Here is a 16,625-nt window from a genome sequence, read left to right as displayed (position 1 = left end):
ACCAGAGAGGGTATGTAGACAAGTGGGTATGACCACGTGCCAATAAAACTTTATTTAAAAATAAGGAACTGGCCAGGCCTGGTGGCTCATGCCTGTAATGCCCAGACTTTAGGAGGCCAGAGTGGAAGGTTCACTTGAGGCTGGGAGTTCAAGACCAACCTTGGCAACATAGCGACACCCTGATCTCTAAAAAAAAACCTAAAAATTAGCTGGGTATGACAGTGTATGCCTATAGTCTCAGCTACTGAGGAGGCTAAGGCAGACATCTGCGGTTCCATTTTCTTTTCTTTTTCTAAGACAGGGTCTCACTCTGTCACCCAGGCTAGAATGCCATGGCGTCAGCCTAGCTCACAACAACCTCAAATTCCTGGGCTCAAGTGATCCTCCTGACTCAGCCTCCCGAGTAGCTGGGACTACAGGCGTGAGCCACCGTGCCCAGCCTGTTACCTTTCCAACCAGAAAAATATTTCCTTTATTTTTTTTCTTAAAGAGTGTGGTCCTGGGCTGGGACCGGTGGCTGACACCTGTCATCCCAGCACTTTGGGAGCCTGCGGCAGGAGGATCATTGACCCCAGGATTTCAAGGTTATGTTGAGCTCTGATTGCACCGTTGCAGTCCAGCAGTGTGTGTGATTCTGGAGTCAGATACACCCCATCTCCATCCTCTGCGCCACTGATTTGCTGTGCGCCCTGGAGGAAGCCACTTGCTCTTTCTTAGTCCAGGTCTGCAGGCTGTGAAGTACCAGCAATAACAGCAAGTGCTCGGTTCACACAGGCGGAGCGAATGGATATTGTGCTTCATTCATTCGCTGACATTAGGAGGGGCGAGAGTGGCCATCCCCTTAGAGGAGAAAGCTGAGGCTGGAAGGTAAATCCCGTGGCAGCACTGCCCACCTGATGGCACTGTGCCCTTGGCCACTGTTGGGGATGGAGCCCAGGTTATACCTAGGTGACCACTGCGAGGCCACAGCTTGGCCAGAAACTGGGAGACCTCTTATCTCCTGGGGCACCGGAGCCACAGGGGAAGCCTCCCGCTCAGGGGACTACGAGGTGGAAGAAGGGTCCTCTCCTCTCAAGGTCCGTGTGGTCAGCAGCAATTAAGGTGGCCTCCAATAGTCCCTATGTCTCTGGCACTCTGCCGGCTCGCTTCCCGCGGCGCGGGGCTGCTGTGCCCGTTTCAGGGCCCAGAAAGGAGGGGGCGTTGGCGGGGCTCCGGGACCCCACTCTCGCCCGCCGTCTACGCGGCCGCCACTAGAGGCAACCGGGGCCGCAGCGCAGGTCCGCCTCGGTCCGCCCCTGCCCCGCCCCGGCCCGGCCCCTGGCCCAGTCTAGCCCCGCCCCCCGGCCCAGAAGGCCCTGCAGGATCTGCCTGCACGCTGATCCGAGTCGGGACGCACCGTCCAGCTGCACCATGAGCGACCACGCCGCGCCCCCCATCTTCGCGCCCGGCGAGAACTGCAGCCCCGCGTGGCAGGCGGCGCCCGCGGCCTACGACGCGGCGGACACGCACCTGCGCATCCTGGGCAAGCCGGTGATGGAGCGCTGGGAGGCCCCCTACATGCACTCGCTGGCGGCCGCCGCCACCTCCCGAGGTAGCCGGCCGGGCGGCGGGCCCAGGTCTCCAGAGCGCCCTGCAGGCGGCGCGCACCAGCCTCGCACTCCTTGCCCGGGGGACAGCGCGGCCCTGGAGGGAGGGCTGTGGGCGCGGGGCCTGCACACATTAGGCGCCCCCGAAGTACCGGGAACTTCCTCTCCGGGGGGAGCGAGGCCCCCGCTCTCCGAATGGGACCGGCTGGGTGCTCAGACGCCAGACCCTGGTAGAATCAGGCGCCGGCTCCCCGTCTGAGGTCGGGGCAGGGGCATGGCCAGGGTGGGAGCCTGCCCAGCGTGTCCCGCGCCGGCCGGCCCCGCCCCTCTTGCGCTAAGAATAGCACCATGAAAGCTGAGCGCAGGGAGACGTTTTTCCCTGGGGTGGCCCGAGCCCGAGGGGTGCAGGGGCTCCCCAGCCCCAAACAGACCCCTCCCTGGGCCGGGCCTCAGCATTCCCGCTTGGCAAATCGGCACATCCAGGGTCAGGTGCAAGCTGGGACTGAAAAAGTCCCCGTCTGTGGTCCAGGGAGGACCCGCCCCTCCCCGAGACCGTTTCAAGGTTTGTCTTGACCGGCAGGGATAGAGGGGACAGAAAAGTAACCAAGTCAAGAGATAAGGGCCACCAGCAGGAACAGCACGGGCCAGGGCTCAAAGTCCAAGGCTCTGACCCCCCCCCACCCCCATCTGGAGCTGGGACCAAACACTGCTGTCCTCCAGCCACCCTGGCTGGCCGCTGCCCAGGGCCCACGCGCGCCTGCTTGGCGCTGCTGTGTTCTGTGGGTGCTGGCCCAGCCGCCCTCCGTCCCTGTGGCAAATGTGACTCAGCCAGGGCCCAGCCCTGCAGCCCCGCCTCCAGGCAGCCTCCCATCCCAGGCTTAGCATGTGATGCTAGCACCCTCTGTCTGCCAGGGGGCCGTGTCCTGGAGGTGGGCTTCGGCATGGCCATCGCAGCCTCCAAGGTGCAGGAGGCCCCCATCCAGGAGCACTGGATCATCGAGTGCAATGATGGCGTCTTCCAGCGGCTCCAGGACTGGGCCCGGCAGCAGCCACACAAGGTAGCCCCCGCCTTGGGCCCAAGGCCCTGGACCCCAGACCGGGTTGGGGGTCTGGGGCAGCCACAGACTTGGGAGATGTAGTCTTCTCCCTGGGGAGTCTCTCTGCCTCTCCCTTTCTGCAGGAGTGAGATCCTGGGGACTACTCTGACCCTTAGTCTCCTCTTTTCTTCCTCTCCTCTCCAAGGTCATCCCCTTGAAAGGCCTGTGGGAGGAGGTGGCACCCACCCTGCCAGACAGTCACTTTGATGGTGAGGGGGACCTATCACAGGGATATGCTGGCCCTCCCATTCTTATCCAGCCCCCTCCTTTGCTCACAGAGGGACCTTCTAAAGAATACAAGCCTCTGATCTGTCCTCAGCGGGGTAGGGGGGACAGAGCTCGGGTGGGTGAGGACCTGTGAGGATACATGTTGAGGGCCTGGCGTGTGGCAGGTAATGGACACGATGCATAGACCTCAAAGTGCGGCCTCTGAGGTTCTCGAGCCCACATTGCCTTTACCCGTCCTGGTGGGGGGAGTCTCGGCCAGGCTGCCTGGCCCAGCCCTGACCTGTGGCTTCTACCCCCGAGCAGGGATCTTATATGACACGTACCCATTGTCAGAGGAGACCTGGCACACGCACCAGTTCAGCTTCATCAAGGTGGGGCTTGGTCAGTGGTCAGCGCTGTGGCCCTGGCCCTCAGCGGGGTGGGGTGCCAAGTGGGGCACGTTTTGTCCTCCCACTTTTGTCCCTGACTTGCTGGGATGCAGGAGGCCCTCCCCCTGGCCTCCCGCCTGACCAGCGCCTGTCCCCCCAGAACCACGCCTTTCGCCTGCTCAAGCCAGGGGGCGTCCTCACCTACTGCAACCTGACCTCCTGGGGGGAGCTGATGAAGTCCAAGTACTCGGACATCACCACCATGTTCCAGGTGCCACCTCCTGGGGTTCTCCCCCCCCCCCGCCCCGGCAGTGGCCTGGGGCCAGCTGGGGAGGGGCCACAGGCCTCAGGGGCTGGTCCCTTGGCTGGGCTGGACCATGTGGAGAGTCTCCATTTAGGAATCGGGCAGGGCCCTCCCTAACTCACCCACCTCCCATGGCTCCCCAGGGCCCTCCCTCTGGCCCCCTGTACCCAGGATGTGCCCTCACTGGCTGAGCTGTGCCTCTCCCAGAGACTCTGCAGACCCTGCCCTCTGCCCAGCAAGGTGACGCAGGGAGCCACCCTCCGAAGCCAAGCTCCATGCAGAGCCCTGTGCCGTGCGGAGCCCACGCGTTCTTTCCCATTATGACCCTCTGGTCTGCCCGCTGCCCTGGTGAGGACGTGGGGAAATGCAGGTGCCCCATGGTGGGCTTGAGTCTTGGGGACCTGGTCTGGGGCTGGTGCTCCAGGACAGCTGGGACATTCCTGTCCACACCCGGCCAGCCCAGGGTCTTGGTTCTTGTAAACACTCTCCGATGAGACGTGGGCACCAGGTGCAGTGTGAATGCCTCCGGCCCTCAGAGGTGACCTGGCTGCCCTCCCACCAGGAGACTCAAGTGCCTGCACTGCTGGATGCAGGCTTCCGGAGGGAGAACATCCGCACGGAGGTGATGGCACTGGTACCGCCGGCCGACTGCCGCTACTACACCTTCCCTGAGATGATCACGCCACTGGTCACCAAGCACTAAGCCCACCACCCTGGGGTCTCTGGAGTTCTGGACAACCCCCTGCCGCCCCCACTCAGTACCTTGGTGGACAGGCAGCCAGGCCCTGACCTCTTGCAGCCCCCAGGCCGTGTCACTGCAGGGAAGGCTGCCGCCACCCTCCTGGGGCCTCAAGGGTGAAATAAATGCTGCCGCTGGGCGTGGCCCATCAGTAGTGAGTGTGCAACTGCTGCTAGTCACTCCTCCTCCCGCTCAAACAAGCAGAAATCTGTCCAAGGGGCTTGGGGAGGAGGTGGGCATTCCCCTCCAGGGTTCTGGGCCCTGGCCACCCCCATCTTCCCATGGTGAACATGGCCAGGTGATGGCCACCTCCTCCCAGATAGCCATGACCCACTGACAGAGTCAGAGATGAAACCACCTGCCTGCTTGCAGTGGGTGTTCGGGGAGGGTCCGGGGGCGGCAGCGCCAAGGCGAGTGGGAGTCAGACAATCCACTGGGACCTTCGGCACCAGAGCAGCAGGGCACCATCTGAGCCCCCATGGCCAGGACACTGCCCACCCTGGCTGCGGCCTGCCCCATGCCCTGGTGCCCTGCTGGCTGCCTGGTGCAGGCTGCTCCCTCTGCACCTCCACCAACCCACCCTCACCCTGCGGCTCTGCATTTGGGGTCTTCGGGCCCTGGTCCCTGGCACAAGCTGTTTCCTCTGCCACGCGTACTGTTCCCTCCACCACGCACACTGTTCCCCCCTGAGCAGCCCCTCTCAAGGCTGCCCTTCTCGGGGTGGGCATGGCACCTGCGCCCCCACCAGTCTCCTGGGCGCCCCTGCCCAGCCTGACCAGTTGTAACCGCTGGTCCCCCGAGCCATCCCTGATGTGCAGCCATGGATCTGCAGAATCGGAGCGTCAGGCCCTGAAGTTGGGATGACCAAACGTTTGTTGAGTGAATACACACCCTTGATGAGGACACAGACTCCACGGGTGATGGGCGGGGAGGAGGCAGAGCCGGGGCTCTCCCCACAGCCCTGGAGGAGGCCACATGAGACTCTAGGCCTAGGGCGGCCAGTGGGGCACCGGCCTGTCCCTCTCCAGCCCTGCCCTGGAGCCCTTTGGTTCTGAAGGGGATGAGGCGCCTTGGCCCCATCTCATCGAGCCACTGCCCAAGGCTTAGAAACAGGCCAGGCAGGGAGGTGGGGGGGACAGGGGAACCCACAAAAGCTCACATTAGGCCAGAGGCCACCCTGCAGGCCTTGGAGCGAGGGCAGCTCAGATGCTAGGGCAGAGGGGGCCCCCCACGCATATGCTGCCAGGCAATGGGCCGGAGGGTGGGTTTATTGACAATCTCCAGGGACAACACAGACGCAGCTCTGGTGGCTCCCGAGACAGCGGCGGCGGCACTACCTGCGGTACCAGATCTGGAGCCGCTGCTCCCGCTTGATCTTCCTCTGCAGCTGCAGGATGCCATACAGCAGCGCCTCAGCCGTGGGTGGGCAGCCTGTTGGTGGGACTGTGCCTCAGTTTCCCTCCCCACACTCTCCAGCCCCGGCCAGAACAGCAGAGCTATCTGGGGCCCCTCCCCTTCCTCTGCAGGCCAAACCCCTCACAAATGCTTGCGAAGTGTAGCCTGTTGGACATCTACAGGGTCCCCAGCTGGCCTTTGAAGGCGGAGCCTGCGGCACTACAGGCACATCCGAGGGATGGGGAAACAGGCTCTGAGAGGAGACTTGCCCAAGGTCACACCTCAAACAAGCAGCAACTGACCAGGGGTTTGGCTCCTGGTCAAGGCAAACAAACCGACAGGGTGAACTCCTATGCATCAAAGCCTCATTCCACTGTGCCCTTCCTGACCCTCCAAGTGGGGCTGGGCATGTCTGTGTTAGGCTCTGTCTCCCCTTCTCACCCTGCCTGGGGGACTCCCAGCACCAGGCTGGGGCCAGGTGTGGGCCTGGAAAAGGCACTCCATAACTATTTGCAGAATGCTAAACAAATCAATGCAGTTTTCCAATTAACTCTAATCTAACGTCAAAACCTGTTTCTCCGCCTTCTGAGAGGTGTTGGAACATGACTTGGGTCAGGGTCGGGGTTCTGTGCCCGCACTAAGGCCACATCACAGAACAGCCAAGAACCGGGCGTCTCTGCCCCGTCCCCCTGTAAGCACTGCTTCCTGACCTGCTGCCACTGACCGCCAGGGCAGATACCCCTGCGGGATGCCCCTCTCTGACCCTACCAGGTGTGGGAGTTCCACGGGATCGTCGGATAAAATAAAGGGGCTCAGTTCAATGTGAACTTCAGATACACAACCACATTTTTTATAAGTACAGCCCAAATATTATATTGGATGTATCTATGCTGAAAAATTACTATGCATTGTTTTTCTGACAAAGTTAACTGAGCCTTTTGCGTTTTACGTGCTAAGTCTGCCCATCCCAGCGACCCCGGCTCCAAGGGAGTCTCGTGTGCCCTCTGTGAGGGTGAGGACTGAGGACAGCGTTTGCAGCCTCGGGGAACATCTCTTGTTTGCACTTTTAATTGCTTTTTTTTTCTTTTTCGGTTTTGTTTCTATTAGGCAGAACCACATGAAGCTGTAGTTTATTTTTTATATATTTTTTTAGAGACAGGGTCTCACTCTGTCACCCAGGCTGGAGTACAGTGGTGTCATCACAGCTCACTGCAGCCTCCAGCTCCTGGGCTCAAGTGATCCTCCTGCCTCAGCCTCCCAAGTGGCTGGGACTACAGGTGCCACCACACCCAGCCTGAAACTATAGTTTAAAACTCAAATAGGCACAAATATGCATGGCTCAATCTCATCTCGAGACACTAGGACTGGCCCAAAGTCTGAACAGAATCGTAGACATTTCACCCTCCCCTGGCAAAGGGGAAAGGCTTGGGGAGTCGCTTTTCCTCTTAGACCTGCATCTGCTCGTGTGTAAAACGGGCAGAATCTACCCTCTCCCGGGGGTGTGGGTTCCTCCAGAGGAGGTAAGCTGGGGTCCTCTGGGGCTGCCTTACCTGGGACGTAGATGTCCACTGGCACGATGCGGTCACAGCCCCTCACGACCGAGTAGGAATAGTGGTAGTACCCACCTCCATTGGCACAGCTGGGGGACAGAAGGCACTGTGAGGGCAGCTCTGGCCACGAGGACCCACCTGGGTGGGGCATGGGGGCCAGCCCTGCCCACCCTCACACCTCTAGGCTGCACCCCAACCCCCACACCCCCACCAGCTTTCAACTGCAAGCCAGGTCCCCGCTATCAGAAAAGGCCAGAAACCAACAGGATGTCACAGATAAGTAATGAACAAAGATGAACTGGGCTTGCAAAACCTCACAGGGAACCAGGTGGGTTGTGAGCAAAGGCAGGGCTGACATGCATGGAAAGCATTCACTCCCTAAGAGGGGCTTCTGACCATCCCTGGGGACTACGCCAGGGGTGAAAAGACCTGTCACAAAGCGCCCCTTTGGGTGACAAGAGACTGCCGGGCTATAACCAGTCCACGCCTGTCTGCACAGTAACTGGGCCTCATGTTGGAGACCTGCAGCCTGTTCCCAGCTCTGCTCCAGTGAGGCTGCTGGGTCCCACCAGGGAGAGAACCGGAGACACCACAGGGCTTCACCTGGGACAGCTCACCCGTGTTAACTCTCACACCATGAAAGTGGGAACAGCCTGATTGCCCGGCATCTGGGGACTGACTGTGTAAAGTCTGGAATATTCTACAGTTGTTTGGAATGGGATTACTAGCATATCCACACACTGGAGTATCACTCAGCCAGGAGAAGGAACGAGGCTCTGATACAGGCCACAGCATGGATGGACCTTGAGGACATCGTGCTCAGTGAGAGACGCCAGACACAGAAGGACACACAGTATGTGACCCCATTTATGTGAAATGTCCAGAACAGGCAGATCCACGGAGACAGGACATGGATTTGTGGGTGTCATGGGCTGGGGAGGGGGGTGGTGACTGCTGATGGGGACGGGGCTTCCTTTGGGGTGATGGAATGTTCTGGAATTAGAAATGGCGGCTGCATACTATCTATAAAAACCACTGAATTACTCTAAAAAGGTGAACTTTATGGTATGTGAATTATTTCAACAAAAAGCTAAGAGACTAAACACTTTATAATGAAAGCATGGCAAGTTAAAGATAGGAGAACACAAAACCGTCCACAACAAGCGCCTGGCATCACTTGTATGTCCACAAAGCCGAGAACCGGGTAGAAACACGTGCAGCCTGGGCTGTGGGTGGACAGGAGGAAACGTTCTGGGTGGGGTGGCGGCTACAGGCACAGGCGCAACCAGACCTGCCGGAGGGCAGCGCCCTGCTCACTGCCACCTGGGGTTCCACTGACCGAGTCACCCCTGGATAAATGCCATCAGGGAATGACCAGGGCAGCACTCACCTCCCCATGGACACGACGTAGCGGGGCTCTGGCATCTGGTCGTAGACCTGGAAGACACAGGGAGACGGGTCTGCGTGCAGCTCGGGGCCCAGGCGGCGGGGCAGCGGGGGCCGCAACCTACCTTTCGGAGCGCCGGGGCCATCTTGTTCGTGAGCGTGCCAGCCACGATCATCACGTCAGATTGGCGCGGGCTGGCACGGAAGACCACGCCAAAGCGGTCCATGTCATAGCGGGGCGCGGCCATGTGCATCATCTCCACTGCGCAGCAGGCCAAGCCAAAGGTCATGGGCCACAGGGAGCTCTGGGGGAGGGGCCGAGTGCGGGGTCAGAGGCAGTGGCTGCCACTGCAGGAGGCACCATGAACACCTTGTGGAGGAACGTAGAGTTCCCGCCTCCCTGGGAGGGGACAGCCTCCCTGGCTCACTCTCCCATGGGCAACGCTTTCCACCAGCCTCGTTAACAAATAAAAAGAATCAAGTGAAATGAGTCTTAATAACATAGTCATTCAAATTGGTTTTTCCTAAATCCCATCATTTCCATGTGGGGCGCCAGCCACACTTCTGAGCGCGCAGCTGCCCCAAGTGTCTGGTGGTCACACAGGTCTAAACCTTGGGACTTGGGGCTAACTGGATCCCGATCCACCTGCCCGCGGAAGCTGGTGGGGGCCTGCTCTGGCTTCTGGGACCATTTTCCACTCCACACTCCCCAGGGCTTGTTCCCCAACACCGTGGACCGGGGCCTCTGGGAAGCCCTCCTGGATCCCCTGGCCACCCCTCTGCCACTTCTTCCACTGTCCCCGCTCTGTGCCTGGTTCTGAGACCTGAAGTGGCCCCTGCTGCCCTAGCAGATGTGCTGACATGGGCAACTGGCCCGGGCTACAAAGCAGGGAGGGGTGGCCAGGTCCACCTGACCGGAGCCCACAGCTGGACGGGCCCCAACCTGGCCTGGGTTTCCTCCATCACAGTCCTGCAGTGGGCATCTGTCCCTAGCAGGACATTCTCTGTGGCATCGTTTGTGATGGGGAAAAACAGAGAAGAGAAGCAGGTGCATGCGCCTGTCAATGGGGGATTGTGAGGGCCGAGCCTGCCACGGGCGAGCACGACGGGTCCTGGACAGAGGACAGAGCCGCTGACCAGTCAGACACGCACATGCTGAACCGGTGCACCCTGCAGTGGGACGGGGGAAGGTTTAGGATTTTTACTGAGAAGGATCTACTGCTTTCAGCATATGTGACTTTCCTAACTTAAAAATTTCTTTTATATGAAAAAACAAAAAAATTGACAGGAAAGGACGGGCCTCCCAGTGGTGCCTCAGCACATGGGTGGGGATGACCAGCCTCAGCTGACAGGGCCGTGGTGCAGAGGAGGGTGAATCCCCAGACAGAATCAGGCATGTGCATGCATGTGTGCACGTTTGCGTGTATACACATGTGCATGTGTGTGCATACATGTATATTACATACATGCAGAGGGAGGTCCTCAGGACAGAGGAGGGTCTGCCAGCACCCAGGGGGCTCACCCGGCGGGCCCAGTTGATGAGGTCATCCAGCTTGGCCACCACATACTCGCCCCGGCTGCTGGGAAGCACATTTCGTTTGGGGACCACGGCTCCGGCCTTCATCACGGTGGGCTGGGTGCTAAGGTGGACACAGGGGCCCAGGGAGGTGTCAGCCCAGCAGGCCCTCCCAGGAGGCAGAGGCTGCCACCCCGCAGCTCCTGCCCAGGGACCTGGTGCACAACAGCTCCTCTGAGGGAGGGACAGGGCTGTGGCCGTGGGCAGGGTCCCGGGGCAGCACCGGGCAGAACCCTGAAGCCCACAGGACACAGCAGGGCTGGCTGGTGATACACCTGAGGGGCAAAGGAATGAAAGGTGGCCATTCTCTGGGGCTTTGGGGATGTGCGCTGGAGGCCTGGACCAGGCCCAAGATGCGGCGCCGGAGACCGCAAGAGAGGGAACGGTGGGAGAGCCACTGTGGGCAGGCAGTCTCCCCCTGAGCCTCACCTGCTTGGGCCATCAGCAGCCACACTGTGATGGACGTCTCGGGCCAGCACAGCCACGCCCATGCTGGAGCTGCCGGGACACAGACCGTGGGTTAGTGGCCACCGAGGCCCCACTGGCTGCCCCAGAGCTCTAGCCGAGTCCCTCTCATCCATCCCCTCTCTGCTGAGGGACCTCTCACGCCTCTGCCCAGTAGCCCCTTGTCTCTCTGTCCAGGCCAGTGGACAGAACTCAGGGCCAAGTGGCCCTCGCCCAACCCCCTGACGTTGGCCCAGACTTTAACAGAATGTTCTAGCGGACTGCACCTTGCAGCTCAGCAGGCTGCTGAGTGATGGTGTCCGAGCAAGGATGGTCCCAGGACTATATAGGGAGGGAAGCTCTGGGACCAGGCCCTCCACACGGGACTGAGGGGATGTCGGCAGGTCCCCTAGGCAGGAGGCATGCACACAGCTACATCCGAGCAGGAGCTCACAGGACGCCTTCCTGCGATGGGTAACAAGTGAGCTCTGTGGGCACCCGGTGGACAGATGTGGTCAAGTCCCAACTTTGCCAGCCTTTGCCAAAATAGGCTGTCCCTGTGGGGAAGCCCAAGCACACCAGGTGCTGCACACAGGCTGCCAGCCCCAGTCCTGCAGCTAACTCACCCTGTGACCCTCCCAGCTCAGGGGTGGAGACAGGCACTCACCGCACACCTAGGATCCGGGAGCAGAGCAGGCCAGGAGCTGCAGGGGAACCAGGAGTGGGCGGCGGTGAGTGCCGGGCACCCCAGAGGCCACAGGCTCAGGTGCCCACATGGTCCGCAGGGTGAAGCCGCCAGGCGTTTCCCATGAGGCCCCTGCCTGGCAGGCCCTCGCTCTCACCCTCGGCCTGTCTTGCATCTAACTAACAATCTGGTAAAGAGGACGCTTTCAGAACTTGAGCGAGCTGGGCTCCCCTGTGCAGGCCCCATACCTGCACCAGGGCTGCCTGCCCTGGCAATGTTCACGCCCACCTGTTTCGTTCCTGCCGCAGGGCCTTCACATGCAGAGCCTTCACATGGCTGTTCCCTCTGTCTGACAGGCGCCCCACATCTGCACAGGGCTGGCCCTTCTCCCGGGGCACCCAGCCTACACTAGCCCCAGGCCCCCTGCATCCAGCACCTGGCTCTACCTGTCTCCGAGAGCCAGAGCTGCCCTGGGCTGCCCAGAACCTTGGCCGTGCCTAGCATCTCCCTCCCAGTTGACGTGTCCTATGCAATAAATTCTTTCTTCCTTGACAATTCTCCTCATCTCAGTAACTGGCTTTCTGTGCAGGGTGCAACATTGAAACCCCCTTGTGGGTTCGTTAACAAGGTCATTAAGGTACAATGAGGTCATTAGGGTGGGCCTTCATCCAACATGACTTATGTCCTATAGGAATAGGCAATTAGGGCTGGGTGCAGGGTATGTGCCTGGCTGACGCGAGATCACTTGAGGCCAAGAGTTCAAGACCAGCCTGGGCAACATAGCAAGACCCCTGTCTCTACAAAAAATTTAAAAAATAAAAAAATTAGCCAGGCGTGATAGTGCACTCCTGTAGTCCCAGCTACTCAGGAGGCTGAGGCAGGAGGATTGTTTGAGCCCAGGAGTTTAAGGCTGCAGTGAGCTGTGATATCATCACTGTACTCCAGTCTAGACAATAGAGTGACACCCTGTCTCTTAAAAAAAAAAGAAAAAAAAAAAAGGCCAAGGATCAAGGAAATAGCTCTGCCAGCACCTTCATCTTGACTTCCAGGCCCCAGAACTGTGAGAAAATACTCTTTGCTGTGTAAGCTGCTCTGTCTGTGGCACTTTGCACAGCAGTCCTAGCAGACTAACCTAGTGCATGACGGGGAGGTGAGGCTGAGGGCAGTGTCCAGGGTCCAGGGCTGGGGTCTGACTGTCCTGAAGGCTGCAACCCACACAGCCTTCTCTCCTCTGCGCCCCTCCCTCACCCTGGCCTTAACCTCGTCCAGGCTGTGTCCCTGGGCCCCATCCAGGCTCCAACTGTCTGAAGGACACAAGACTGTGACCCACCTACTTCCTGGCATGCTTGAGGCTGGGCACAGGAGACAGGCTAACTGCCCAGCCCCAGAGTCCTGCGTAAGCTGCCTCTGTGCCTCAGTTTCCCCACCTGAAAAGGTAGGGCTTTGGATAAGCTCACAGCAAAGTAAATGTCCCTTTGAGTATCTCTGAGGTGACCGGATTCTATACCTCTGGACCAGGCATTCTTATTTTCTTTTCTTTTTCTTTTATACCCACGCGGTGGATTTACCAACAGACCAGGCACATTCTTAACAAGGGGCCTGCTAGTGAGAATTCAGAAGAACCATGAACTTGCATGGAAAAACAAAACAAAACAATCTCTTCATTGTCACCAACATTTTACTGAAAATGTGAAAATTAACCTTTTCGTTCCACTCTGAGTGCGGGCAACAAAACAAGCCATTATTAGCGGGACCTGGAACTTCTCACCAGCGAAATCACAGACGTTTCCTACCCATGCTACTGGGCTGCAGGCATTCCCACCCATGGAAGCCACATTTCCCACTCAATGCTTCAAAATTTACAGTTCTAATCAGACCCACGCTAGACCTCGGCATTCCATGAGTTAATAATGCAAGCACTTAGATTACTAAGTCACCCATCAAAACAATATTTTGGTCACTGTCTCTAGTATAACTGATTTCCTTGAAATCCTGTGGATTTTATTCTATGCATTTAATGACTTTATCTGAGCAGGGGTCCTCAGGCTTCATCTGATACCAAAAAGGTCCTCGGGGCAGGACAGGCTGAGACTCCTGCTCTCCTGCCAGAGGCCGTCACCGTCCCACGGGTGCTGAGGGAAGCGGAAGATCGGGCAGAGCTACTAGAGCGCCCTGCGACCCAGAATCCAACCCCGGGACCCCGAGGAGTCACAGACCCTCTCTGGGCTTCAGTTTCCTAGTCTGTCAGGTGGGTGCAATGCCCGCCAGGCTCTCTCCGGGGCATGCCGAGGGCAATGAGCGGTGGTCCCTCCAACCCCCTCCCCGAGCGCCCCCCAGAGGCGGGGGGCCTGCGTCACGACCCGCCGGGCCTCAGTTTCCCCGACTGTAACCTGGCCGCAGCAACAGAGACCGTTCACCGCAGTCAGGGCTGGAGCCCGAGGAGCGTCCGGCGTGGAGAGCGCACCGCTGCGCCGACCCGGGCCCCGACCCCGGCGTCCCGCGACCCCCCGACCCCGTCAGCCCTGCTAACCCGCCTGCGCCGCCATCTTGGACTCAGCCTTCAGACAACCTCTGCGATCCGTTCCCCTAAACCCTCCGGGTCCCGTGGGCCGTCGCCCAAAGCGGCTCGGAGGGCGTGAGGAAACCGGAACCCAGGCCCACGACGTTCTGCTGCGCTTTCGGCCTCGGTGGTCGCGCCCGCGCCGCGTGCCCCCGGGGATAACCCCCCCTCGCGCGCGCGCCAAGAGGTATACAGCGTGACGTCGGGGAGCGCGTGGAGGTCGCGGCGCCCGGGAAAAATCAGAGGCCACGTCCGCTTCCTCATCCCCGCGGGAGGCAAAAATGGGGGCGCGTCCCTGGGTGGGCTCGAACCACCAACCTTTCGGTTAACAGCCGAACGCGCTAACCGATTGCGCCACAGAGACAGCGCTAAGGCCGCGCGCCCCGCGCGCCCCTAGGAGGCATGCGCTCTCCACGCGCGGAGAGCAAGCTACGCCTGCGCGCGGGCGGCCCGGCGCGGGGCGGAGTTCTGGCAAGAGCGACCCCTGCTGCCCCGCCGAAATAGCTCAGTTGGGAGAGCGTTAGACTGAAGATCTAAAGGTCACTGGTTCAATCCCGGGTTTCGGCAGGAGTTTTGGCGCCCTGAACAAGCATCATTATCCTTTGCACAGCGCTAGTCCAGTTCCTCCTGGCCCCGAGGTCCCTTCCCCTGAACGTCACCCCACTCTGAACGTCAGGGACCAGAATGTTGGCTGACCCCAACCAGGGAGGGCTCAGACACAACAGGCAACCCCAAAACCCTCTTCCCGCCCCCAAGACGTTAGGATTCCAGCCCAAACTTCCTCCATGTACCCCCACCACAAACCCTGATTTTCAATGTTTTCTAAACTGGTGGGTTAGAACCAGTGTTCACAATAAACACTAACACTAAACACCCAAACTAGCGCAATGGAGCCTGCAGAATGCTTTCTGCTTGCAGGTCATTTAACTTGGACAATCTGCCCATTTTAAAGACTGGGAACTGAGGCCAAGTAGACAAACACAGGACCACACCTGGTGCTGGGCCAGGCCAAACCAGGGCCCTGTCCTTGGGGAGCTCGCATCTGCATCCAGAGGAATGAGGCAGGCAGGAGGCTGGGGCCCGAGGCTGCTACGCCTGAGGGGCATCTGCCAGGAGAGGGAAGGATGTCAGATCTGGGCTGGGAAGACCTGCAGGGCAAGGACTGGAGAGTTGACACAATCTGAAGGGCTGTCAGGTGCACAAAGCCCTCTTCCCTCTGCGGTTCTTGCAGCTGCCCCTGCTGTGTGGCTTTTATATTTACACCCAGTTTCCCCTATTATTAACATTTTATGTGAGTGCGGTATGTTTACCACCATTAACACACCAATATCAGTACATCGTTATTAGCTGAAATCCACACTTTATTCAGGTTTCCCCAGTTTCCCCTAATGTCCTTTCCTGCGCCAGGGCACTGTCTGGGCTCCCACAGGACGTTCCTTGTTCCCAATGCCCTGGAAGGCCTGAGCAGGGCTGGCCAGGATCTCTCATGGGGGGAGCGCCCCTCCGTTGGGGTTTGTTTCTCTCGTCGATCTTTGTTAGTGCTTGGTTGGATTTTTCTTTTTTTTTGTCACAGGGTCGGGGACAGCAACATGCTGTGTCCCTGGCATGCCACGTTCAGATCATGCCAGCCAGCACCATGGACTCTTTCCTGAAGGAACAGGAGCTTGTCCATGGAGGGTTTTGGGGGCTCTCAGCCTTAGTGCTGGTGGCAGGGGTGACAGGGCACTCAGTCCCTGGCCGTGGCTGGTCTGGAGGGAGGGCTGGGGCTGACAGGGCCCCCTGGGCTCACCTCTGCCACCCACACAGCATCTTCATGTTTGAGCAGGACTGCCCCCTATGACCGGCAGCAGACAGTGCTGCTCTCAGGGGAGCCAACTGCCAGGGTCAGGGGACACGCTGGTGGCCTGAGGAGGGGCCTCCCGCCAACACGTTGCCCTGAGCAGCCCCAGTCAAGCCTTCGGATGACACAGTTCCAGAGGGCATGTGCAACTGCAGCTTCGTGGGACACCTGGGACCACCCAGCCCAGCTGCCTCCAGGAGTCCTGACCCGCGGAGGCCATGAGAGGGAACGTTTCCGCCACTAGGTTTGGGGCAACGTTCCAAGGGCAGGTGTGACCAGCGCATGGGGCTGGTGGGGTGGATTGACTGCATGGAAGGCAGAGCTGGGTTCAGGGACTCGGGGTCCCAGGGCACCCCTGAAATGGGGACCACAGGGCCAAGTCTGCTGGGTGAGTGGGCTCGGTGAGCCTGGCCGGAGAGCAAGGGGCAAACAGGGAGGTGGGGAGGAGGCCAGGGAAGGTGGACTCTGGCCACACCAATGTGATTTTCTGTGCTTTGAAATTCTCGCCCTGTGCACGTCTTTTTTAAAACCGATGTTTTGAAGAGGTGCCAAGGTGCCGCAGGGAAGCCTCCATTCCTGGGAGGGGCTACTTCACTCAGGGGAAATGGGATTCTCTGGGGCACCGTCTGGGGCTGGAACCAGTAAAATCATCACCTTTGACAGAGGACAGAGGACAGGATAGAGCTAGTTTTCTTGCACCGCGACCTTCCAGCCTTTGTTCCCTCCCCACTTGGAGCCGGGCACAGAGGCCACTGGAAAGGCGCCTGCCCAGCTCCTTCTCCCAAGCAAGCGACGGCAGCAACCGCAACACACGAGGAAGCCACCTGTCTCCGGCTCCTCCTCCAAGACTGTTTCCTCAGAAACACA

General features: G+C 59.5%; 2 protein-coding genes and 2 non-coding genes across 8 annotated transcripts; 2 read left to right on the top strand and 2 right to left on the bottom strand.

Annotated features, from left to right (window-relative positions):
• The first annotated feature begins 1,336 nt into the window (after positions 1-1,336).
• On the top strand, positions 1,337-4,473 carry GAMT (guanidinoacetate N-methyltransferase). 4 transcript variants are annotated; one of them, XM_045543454.1, is made up of 7 exons: positions 1,353-1,591; positions 2,499-2,644; positions 2,829-2,892; positions 3,215-3,282; positions 3,440-3,550; positions 3,727-3,823; positions 4,146-4,228. In XM_045543454.1, the coding sequence occupies exons 1-6, from the start codon at positions 1,411-1,413 to the stop codon at positions 3,772-3,774; spliced, it is 618 nt and encodes a 205-aa protein (XP_045399410.1). In that variant the 5' UTR covers positions 1,353-1,410; the 3' UTR covers positions 3,775-3,823; positions 4,146-4,228. The 4 variants fall into 4 exon arrangements, with proteins under 4 accessions (XP_045399391.1, XP_045399410.1, XP_045399400.1 ...); XM_045543435.1 differs by lacking the exon at positions 3,727-3,823 and having other exon boundaries at positions 1,337-1,591; positions 4,146-4,473; XM_045543444.1 differs by lacking the exon at positions 3,215-3,282 and having other exon boundaries at positions 4,146-4,473.
• A 1,089-nt stretch (positions 4,474-5,562) lies between these two features.
• Positions 5,563-14,257, bottom strand: NDUFS7 (NADH:ubiquinone oxidoreductase core subunit S7). 2 transcript variants are annotated; one of them, XM_045543470.1, is made up of 8 exons: positions 13,889-14,257; positions 11,341-11,377; positions 10,659-10,727; positions 10,176-10,293; positions 8,779-8,958; positions 8,658-8,704; positions 7,268-7,356; positions 5,563-5,753 (listed from the first exon to the last, which is right to left on the bottom strand). In XM_045543470.1, exons 1-8 carry the CDS (start codon positions 13,902-13,904, stop codon positions 5,656-5,658), a joined length of 654 nt encoding a protein of 217 aa, XP_045399426.1. In that variant the 5' UTR covers positions 13,905-14,257; the 3' UTR covers positions 5,563-5,655. The 2 variants fall into 2 exon arrangements, with proteins under 2 accessions (XP_045399426.1, XP_045399431.1); XM_045543475.1 differs by having other exon boundaries at positions 11,341-11,545; positions 13,889-14,255.
• Positions 14,209-14,282, bottom strand: TRNAN-GUU. The gene has a single exon. It is a non-coding gene; the product is annotated as a tRNA-Asn (tRNA).
• Positions 14,283-14,412: 130 nt separating this feature from the next.
• On the top strand, positions 14,413-14,485 carry TRNAF-GAA. Its single transcript has one exon. It is a non-coding gene; the product is annotated as a tRNA-Phe (tRNA).
• The last annotated feature ends 2,140 nt before the right edge of the window (positions 14,486-16,625 follow it).

Source organism: Lemur catta, chromosome 1 (assembly GCF_020740605.2).
Source record: "Lemur catta isolate mLemCat1 chromosome 1, mLemCat1.pri, whole genome shotgun sequence".
NCBI classification, from domain to species: Eukaryota; Metazoa; Chordata; class Mammalia; order Primates; family Lemuridae; genus Lemur; species Lemur catta.
The sequence above is the reverse complement of the archived record's forward strand: the minus strand, read 5'-3'. Positions and strand labels throughout refer to the sequence as shown.

Excerpts from the sequence above, each read along its gene's own strand:
- NDUFS7 (XM_045543470.1), bottom strand. Across the intron at positions 7,357-8,657 it reads TACGTCGTGTCCATGGGGAG|CTGTGCCAATGGAGGTGGGT; the intron begins GTGAGTGCTGCC and ends TCTGTCCCCCAG. Across the intron at positions 5,754-7,267 it reads AGTGGACATCTACGTCCCAG|GCTGCCCACCCACGGCTGAG; the intron begins GTAAGGCAGCCC and ends TCCCACCAACAG.
- GAMT (XM_045543435.1), top strand. The coding sequence starts at position 1,411 with ATGAGCGACCACGCCGCGCCCCCCATCTTCGCGCCCGGCGAGAACTGC. Across the intron at positions 2,645-2,828 it reads CCCGGCAGCAGCCACACAAG|GTCATCCCCTTGAAAGGCCT; the intron begins GTAGCCCCCGCC and ends CTCCTCTCCAAG. Across the intron at positions 3,283-3,439 it reads ACCAGTTCAGCTTCATCAAG|AACCACGCCTTTCGCCTGCT; the intron begins GTGGGGCTTGGT and ends CTGTCCCCCCAG.